The 9,246-nt window shown below is 38.6% G+C and overlaps 1 protein-coding gene across 1 annotated transcript; it reads right to left on the reverse strand.

Moving 5' to 3' along the window:
- Window positions 1-941: 941 nt before the first annotated feature.
- On the reverse strand, window positions 942-6,838 carry LOC138053102 (motor neuron and pancreas homeobox protein 1-like). The gene is made up of 2 exons (XM_068899787.1): window positions 6,407-6,838; window positions 942-2,138 (listed from the first exon to the last, which is right to left on the reverse strand). Exons 1-2 carry the CDS (start codon window positions 6,753-6,755, stop codon window positions 1,843-1,845), a joined length of 645 nt encoding a protein of 214 aa, XP_068755888.1. The 5' UTR covers window positions 6,756-6,838; the 3' UTR covers window positions 942-1,842.
- Window positions 6,839-9,246: the final 2,408 nt, after the last annotated feature.

The raw sequence follows: 9,246 nt of genomic DNA on the forward strand, positions 1-9,246 counted from the left end.
CTTAAAATAGATTGAAAAAAAAAACAAACTGAAAACTCTCTTGGAGCTTGGGGATGCGTTCTCTTCCCTTATCATCCCTGGTTGCTATTTAACAATACAGTTCTTGTTACCGTTATTATAGGGTCATCTCACCTTCTTATGTTTATTTTAACAGCAAAGAGACATTTGTAAACTATGTGAAGAGGAGAATATTAGTGGGACACATTGTGACGCTTATTAAAAGCAAGTTTCACGTTAGCGGCAACATTTTTTAACACAAACATTTCTTTCACTGTTGCCAGGCAGACACAGATAATTGCTTTCTATTTTAGGTGATTGTAATAACAAGAAAAACTAAACATTCAACTTTTTCAACTACAATATGAGAGCATCTCTGGGGTTATTCTTCGTTCTCTTCAGTATATTTGGAGGACCCTCAAATATTGGCGAGCAATTTTAAGGCAGCTAAAGATTTGATTCACTCGCAAAATTTCAAGCCGTTCTTCTTTTTTCTAGAACACTATTTAGATAGTACAATTTCGGGATGCGCGACTCATGAACTTAAGGGTATCTTGGGTCTGATTTACACGGTCTGATTTGTGGCGAGGTCGCTAGTTTCATGTAAAAGTCTTAAGAAAGAGTCACGCTGTCTAAATCGCCATTGAGATGTTCACAATTCCTTCACGTTTTAAATGTAAATAACGTCTCCAGTTAATCACTCATCTGCGATTTTCCCTGAATTATAAAATTACCACTTGTTCAACATCCCCTTCCTGCTGATCGGAGGTTAGTACCACATCCCATTGGTAGGTTAACACCCAATCGTAACGATCAAAAGAAGCAAACGCCGACAAGAATCTTTTGACTTGCGGCTATGCTCTATCTGTCGTTTCTGTTCCGGGAAAACATACGTACGAGTGCAAACCACTCACAAAGCGACGCATACAATAATTTACTTCTTTATTGAATGAAAACAGTCTTGACAACAAACGTAGACAGAACACAAGACGTGCGTTTCAAAGTTTCTTCTACCATAGTAGCTCAATGTGTAAGCACAGTTTGTGTGAACAAAGCCGTTTCTTGTCGCTTCCTCGGCCGAATGCGTAAGCGCGAGCGGTCGGAAGGGTTACAGTCAAGGCGACTGTATTCGTAGGCTATCTTTGTGTAGCCGAGCTCACGAACGGAAAGGAGCTCGGAAATCGCTAATGGGACACAACTAGGATTTGAAATTATTAAGCGAAATCTCATTCAACCACCAGGGCTTGTATCCTAAAGACTCAGTGCCATCTCCTCTTATACAAAGTTTCTTCAGATCAAGAAACGTTTGCTGGGATGCTTTTGGTAGAACGAAGCAAATGCATAAATTCGAACGATGACTTGCGCAGAAGAAGAAGATCGTTTAAAATTACTTGAACATCAGTTAAGTCCGGAAACCTTGCTGTGTAACACAGCCTCAAGCAAACTTGACTGAGTGAAAAACCTTTCCTATTGCAGTAAACCGATCTGGAAGACGTTTAATTTCGAAAAAAGTTGAGTATTATGAATTTATATATGGCGAATAATCGCAGCATATCCAAGGTTTTTTTTTTCCTCAGTCAGCAGAGGTATTTGGCTGTAAGTTTACAGCGTTTCAAAAAGCTGTACACATCAAGAAACAAACGGACTACATGTCCCCTGACAACAAAATAAAAACTAAAGAAGGCTGATTTAAATATTAATAGTTAAAAGCTTCAGAAAAACCAACAATCCGAATCATTTGCTTCCCTGCAATCAGTGTACGTTGGATCGAGATTTAGAGAGGAAGGTCTAAAAAGATGCGATATCGTTTTAACCTTAGCGTCTTCATGATGTTGAAGTCCTTTCTCACAAACAAATTTCGTGTGATTTGTCCTCGTCTGAGCCATTACCAAGCGTCTTGCTCACTGAAGATTTCTTTTCCAATCGTTTTCCCTTGACGCGTTTCCACTTCATTCTTCGGTTCTGGAACCACACCTTGACCTGCCTTTCCGTTAAGTCCAAGGTAACTGCGATCTCGTATCTGCGAAGCCTGGTTAAGTAATTATTTCGCTGAAATTCATTCTCCAGTTCCTGAATTTGATGTTTGGTGAAAGCTGTCCTATCTTTCCTTTTTTTCCGTGCCGACTTTCCGGTTTTCGGAGCTGCAAGGCAAAATGACAATTCAGTGAGCTTTTAGTGTTCGTGAAGCCGGCTCAAACCGGGAGAATCGCCTTTACAAACACTGAAAACACATACACAAACGGAAGGCCTGTTTTATTTTTAATATAGTGTAACTAAGACCTTTTTTTTTTTCAACATTCATTTTACCACCAGCACCTTCCACGGGAGGCTTCCATGAACTTCATAAACGCTTTTCTTCTTCGCTCTTGTCTGACACTGGTTTTCAGCAATAAACAGCCGTTGTACAACAGGACTGACTGGCAAAAATGAAAACGACTTCAGAGGAATGCAGTTTCAGCAAGCGAAGGCTGAACTTAGTTGAAATAATCAGCGCAATCAGCCCAACAGACAACTGTTGAAAATGATTCAAATTCGTTTACCGTTAGTGAACAGAAACGTAACGTTCGGACTGTATTACTTTTCTATAGCACTTCTCATCTGTCATGAAAAAAACATTTCTTACAATTTCAACAACACACCAAAACATTTCGCTCCAATCAGTCTTACATCAAAAAGGAAAAGCCACGGTATTTTTTCAAATGGTTGTGAACAAATTTTTCATGTCAGTCTTGCCAAATTAGTGCTTTTCACATGATTTTCTTGCTTTAGCAAGAAAACGATTTACTTCATTAAAGACAAATGATATCGTTTTTGTTTTTTTGATTTGTGTTAATTGTTAATTTCACTTTACAGTGTCCCCAATTAGTGCTCCAGCGCTAGAACGACTACACACTTAAATAAAGTTCCTTTCCTTTTCCTTTCGTTACTGCTATGGCAATAAATTGAAGAAGCTCTGAGATTTGTCGCAGGAAGTAAATCATCGATCATTGCAACTATGAGTGAAAACATCACAAGAAGCTGAAAGTTTCCGTCAATAAATCAAATCTGCTTGACTAAATCCGCATAGAATAGAACCCTTTCTGTCAGTTTGAAGCTAATTTTTCAGTAATTTTCAACATGCAACAGTTTAGGAAAGTTGAAAGATGATTTCAAGCTTGTTCTGGATTACTCGGTTCACTGAAAAATTGTTTATTGTCTCAATTTTTTGTCCATGTTTCTCTTCTGCTTATATTGAATCTTATTGAATAAACTATTGCAAAAAGCGAGTTTCATCCTGCTATCGAAATGTTAGTCACAGGAAATCCTCAAAGAAAGCCGAGAGTGGGATTAACTAGTTAAGTGAATTCCTCAAAAGACCGCGAACTATTTTTGAAATTAAATATTAGTGATAAGAAGTTTTCCTCTGTAAATGTCATCTTTTTAAAAATGCTGACACATAAAAACGTAGTTATTTAGTAACATACCTTACATGAAAACATAACTTTCGCTAAAATCCAATGATCTCTTTGAACTGTGCATGCTTCGCGAAGCGGTTTGATCTCTTCTGACTAAACTTCGTTTTACCATTGACTTAAAAGATGTCAAAAGAAGTTTCCCTATGCTGTTTCTGCTTGCTTTGAATCATTTAAGAGAATGCAGCGCCCTTGAACCTTTTGGCTGTATTAAACATTTCCCTTTTCATCCGAAGTCACTCTTTTACATTTGGCCTTCAGGTGACCTCTGGTCGTAGCAAAGACACTCCCTCGTGGGTAAGGAAAAAACGAAATGGTGAAAATTTTGCGTTCCACCGCAAGGGAACTCTTTGCAAGTGTACAACTTTCTTCGGCAATATAGGAATCAAGTCTTATCTGTGAACACTCTGCTAAACGGAGTATAAAGCCCTGTCTAATCGATAGCTTGGTTAGAGTGAACGCTTCTTTGCAGAAAGTGCATTAATTCAGGTTTTTTTTGTATTCAGATCGACGACTTCAATTTCATTTTACTGTTGAGCTGGTAGAATTAAATTGTTTCTATAAATACATTCGATGAAGACCAGATTTGGTTTCTTCCTTTTGCATATGCATCTTCATGAAAGTAAATCTCACATTGTGCAACGATTGCCTAGAATTTTGCAACAGATTAGTTTATTAAAATAATGTCGAATGGTACAATGCAAAGAAGGTCTGCTTAAAAAATACACTAAAGCCCTCCTAGGTCTTGCAAAATAAGTAAAAACTTTGAGTCTCTGAAATTCGTCTGTGGTTTGGTTTCACCAGAAATCGACCATGGTTAACTAGAGTTGTCTTCGAGGCTCAGAGAATAACCGTGATACTGAATGCAATGTTCATCTTGTCACATCGTACAACAATTTGAACGTTAATGAGGTTTCAAACTCCAGGATAAAACGTTTTAAGACCATGCTACAACATGCTTCAGTCTAAGGCGGTCAAAATCTTCGGCTGAAAAGATAACGAACCCGAAGTCAAGTTGTACATCAAATATTTTGGTTGGCAGTTGAAGTGCAGTTCTATTTCAAGTTCTAGTTTCACTGACTTTATTTGGGATTTTTCAATTCAATTTAATTCTGTTTTGGGCAGCAGAGCAAAGCATCTAAACTTTGTGGAAATGTATGCCTCAAAAGCGTCAACAAGGTGATAACGGACGAGGGAGTTTGAAAGTGATGCAAATCGAATCAAGCATCGAGTGATTGTTTCTTATTCCGTACAATGATGTGGCAAGGTGTACATGAGTTCCTGTCCAAAGAGAGAACTTCTATAACGTTAACGAAAGTTATAAAGATAACTCAGTTCTATAAAAGTAGCTTATATTTGTCAATGCAGTTTCCTTTTTGTCTTGCACAAAAAGAGAGTCCATTGCTTCTCACAAGGAAGGGCTATTCAATTAAGTATGAGACAGTTGGCTCGCTTTGGTTTACCCACGGTAACCTACAGTTGTCGATCCGTCTCTAGATAATTTCGTAATGGTTGCTGTGGTTGCGGTTAGGCGATGCTAAGTGCGGAAAGGGTGGTGAATTTCACTGACCTCGTTACGTTCTTTGCAGCTTGCTACAGAGAGTAATTTAAGTCCCTCTCTAAGTGCTGAAGTCCTCTAAACCGCGTCATTGAGTGACGGGCTAATAATCTGATCTTGTGGGTAGAGCAATGCAATCCTCGTCCCTCGTTGTTTGTGGACGGAATTCTTAGAGAGAAACGATGTCTCGATTGAGAAAAAAAAGAGACGAGACAATGAAAGAAATTGTTCGAAACTTATCGTTAAAGCTGTGATATTTTGGATGTACGTCTCCGCACTGAGTTACTGTGAAGTTAACGTTGGGTTCGGTCAATGTTATGTTAGCCACGCAAAGGCCCTGTTGCTGAAAGCTGTTACGTTCCCAATTTCATATTTTTAAAACCTTTTGAAATAAGTTAAGTTTGTGTCAGTTCAAGAAAAGTGAACTTATTCACGTTATCTAACAGAGAGATTTCTTTATTGAGTTACTCCTCAAGGCACTGGAACGAAGCTCCGAGGACAAAAATTCATTAAAAGAAATTCGCCTTCAAATAAATTAAGCGGTTAACCACCAACGTTCCATGCAGAGTTTGAGCAAATAATTCTTTGATATCGTTAATATTAATCTGCGAGGCTGCTCAGGAACTTAAAGGCAATTATACAAGATCGCAACACCGATGAGTTGTTTCCAAAGAACTCGTTCAAGACGTCAAAGGCTTCACCATCCAAATAGAAGACATGGGAAAAACAGTTTTCAGACAAATTTAAAGAAAACAAGCGACACATTTTATAGAAGAGTGTTTATTAGGTGATATTTGTAAACAAGTGTAAATGTTGTGCGAGATTGTTAAGCTGCAGATCGTTGAGATATAAAGCCTTCGTAAAAAGAAACTTCGTGAAAAGCTTCAAGATATTACGAAGTGGATTCCTCCTCGCCAAATGAAACCTTTTGCTGACATTGCTTAAGCGGGAATGCTCCTGGTTAGCCCAAAACAAGTGTATTTAGTCTTAAGTGGAACATCTTATCTGTGGCATTCTTAGAGGTAAAATAAACGTCTCCACAGCGAAGTCAGTCGTTTGCTCATATTTAGTGTGTTTTGTGATGATCACAATTGCCGTTTGAAACATACTTCATTTTAAAGGGGGAGAGATAATGTCTATTCAGAAGGAAAGTCTTTTAAATACCTATAAGTGACTTTGAGAAAAGAGCATCAGTCTCACAGATTTATTTCTCGCATTAGTAGATGAGTTGCAACTACGGTGCTCACAACTTGCTGGTGAAGCTAAAGAACGCGTTATAATTAATTCCTTTCAAATGCATGCCAGTCGAAGAGCTAAATGTTTCAGGTACATCAATAACACCAACAAAAAGGTATGATCTTTGATAAACACCAGAAATAGCATTGGATAGTGTCATTACCTTGTTCACAGCTAGGCAATAGTTGTGCTGCACTTTCCATGGACTGGTGCGAATGTTTGGGAAGTTCCGGCATCGCGCTCGGTTGATGGGGAAGATGATGCAACGTGGGTACTTCGTCTCGAGGGCTCAAGTCCACGTACCTTGGATCTACATAGTGTGTTAACGGCTGCGGAGGGATATGACTGTACGACCGCGAGCTGTTTGATGCAGGATAACTGCCAGCGGTGGGGTAAGTGCGGGATGGGGAACTGTAAACATAAGGTGGATGAGACAGCGGTGGTGGAGCTCGCGATTCATGCGGGCCGATTGGATAAGGTGGTCTGTTGTAGCTAAAACCGCGAGAATACATTTTCCTAAACGATGTCTTCCCCTGTTGGTCACACGTTTGTTGTCTTCTGTCGAAGGTACAAGGCTTGTATGCAGGCCATTTGGACATGCACTTATCGCGCAGTCGCTAGCTGGGATGAACTTGATATCCGGCCGCCACTTTTCAAAGTGAAATCAATCCAAGGTTATTGTCTGTAGGTGTAGATCTGTTAGAATTCTATCCTCTGACATTCTTCAGCGCGGAATATTTTTGGAACAACTGCGTTCGATGGGTGAATAGTCAAGAGAAGAGTATTCTTTAAACTAGGGGATTTTTCTCCTGGCATAAGGTGGAATTCTTTCGCGTTATTGCAATTATAGCTTGTTGAAATCTCTCCGACGACAATCAAAATAAATACTCCACCTAATCTGATAAACATTTCTCTCCTCAACTGTTCCTTTTATGTACCGCGTACTTTCAGCTGTTTAACGCATTAAGTTCAGATATAACTCTTCCCTTGTGCAACTTTGGCAATTCTTAGTTTTTCATTTGCTTATTAATAATACGTTTTTCATTCATTTTTCTATTGTTAAATTTGCTTATGAAAAATCAACTACTAGTGATGATCCAGCTCAGTCGTTCCCTAGATGGTGTAGAATGGTCAGGCGAAGCTAGGCGAGAACACGTTTTGGGTGTTTCTTGCAACACTTTTGCTGCGGTGCCGACTTTTTAGCACGTGATTCAGCCGAAACAGACGTCACTGAATCTGGCTAAAAACGTTTGTTTAACTAAGTTTGATCTCACAAAGTGCGGACATTTTCTCCCTTGCCAGGTCTCTTGACATTGCATATGATGTGGTATTAATTGAGCAATTACACTCCAAGCCACGAACGATCTACTTTGAAAAGCGCGTTTCACCAAATCGCCATTGTCATCAATATTGAATCTTCAAGCGTGGAGGAAAATAGTTTTCGCCTATGATGCGAGTATTCAATATCATTGCAGAGGTTTAACAGAGGGTTTTGTGTTGTTATCGAAGGCACCTTATTGAAGTTCTGTAAGTACAACACAAAAAAATGTTCGTTGATTTGCATAAGAGCTGTTTCCTTTGTAAAACTGCCTTGTTGATAGCAATTCACATAAACAATAGGTTTATTATACACATGATACAATTTTTGTTGGGTGTTGACTTCGAGACACCTATTACGTTTTTTATGAAAAAGTTGTAAAATCTTGACAGACTCGATATATAATTATTTAGTAGCTTTCGCGAATTGATATATAAAATCGAATGGCATGCTCTAGCTTCCTTTGATCTTGACAAGATATCATTTCATGGGGCGATAGCCATCTTAAGCCAGATTTTCAACAAGCCGCAGTGTGGGTTATGGATGCGTGACACACAAGCCGCCTTCCTCATGTATGTAATGAAAGGAATTCCCACGGTAGTAATGGTTTCCGTATGGTCGAGATATTTCATTGTGTTAAAAGTTTTAAGTTTTTTAGCTTTTGTGCTTGATACAAAATCATGGGTATTTAAGATATTCTTGCTATTCGTTGGGTCTAGTAATGCAAATATTTTCTTAAAATGCTTCCTCGTGTATTATGTTATTTCAATCAAAACTGGCGTGCTTAGTTTTTAATAAACTATAAATAAATAAATCTATATGTTCTTGGCTATGTAGCATGGCGTTTTCAGGATGAAAAGTCAATAAATTAATGGAAATAAGCTGATGTTCAGATCTCGATAAATCCAAGACTCAAACTGACTGGATATTTTTTGAAGAAAGAGAACAATTCTTGTGGTCAAGAAACAGATAATTAATTCTTTGTAGAACAAAATTAATTTAATTTGGGCACATAATATAAACAAATAATGTTACAACTTGGTATCACTTCAAATAGTAAGGTCTCGCTGAAGGACTGTCTCTTCTTGCTTGCTGCCCGTCCTGCATGCTCGAAATCACTGTGTGTGGTACATTGGTGGAACATCCATCAAATTGAATGTGGGTCAATGTGGTCGTCTTCTCTCGCCTTTATTACTTCAGTAGGGGAGTTGCTGATAGGTAATTCAATGTTGAACGACATTTCTAAGATGCTGTGCTTACGGCGGAAAGATGAGTGGTGCGGACTGGATTAATCTGCGGCTTTGGCGAAGGAAAAACAACTCTGTCACGTGCATATTGAAATACACGTACGCCAACAAGAAGAATATCGACTTATGCAGCGTGGGTGCGAGTTGTTTGTGAGAAATACATTGCTTTTGTTTCAATGTTGTGAAGTAAACCATCGTGTTAGACAATTCAACAACGGCATACTCAAAAGAAAGGCTATATTTATTACAAGTGCACTGAAGTACATAGTTGTCATTGAGGAGTTGAAGCTGGAGATTTTATCGTACCTGTCCCAGAAGGCTAGAAATTGTAAGCGTTTTTCATGGCGTGGTCCCTGTGGTTTCATATCTTTCAACTTCAAGAATCGATATTGAGGTTTAAGTGAAAATGTTTGAACAGTCAGCGCCAATTTTGTTATG

The sequence above is a fragment of the Montipora capricornis genome, chromosome 1 (genome assembly GCF_036669925.1).
Source record: "Montipora capricornis isolate CH-2021 chromosome 1, ASM3666992v2, whole genome shotgun sequence".
NCBI classification, from domain to species: Eukaryota; Metazoa; Cnidaria; class Anthozoa; order Scleractinia; family Acroporidae; genus Montipora; species Montipora capricornis.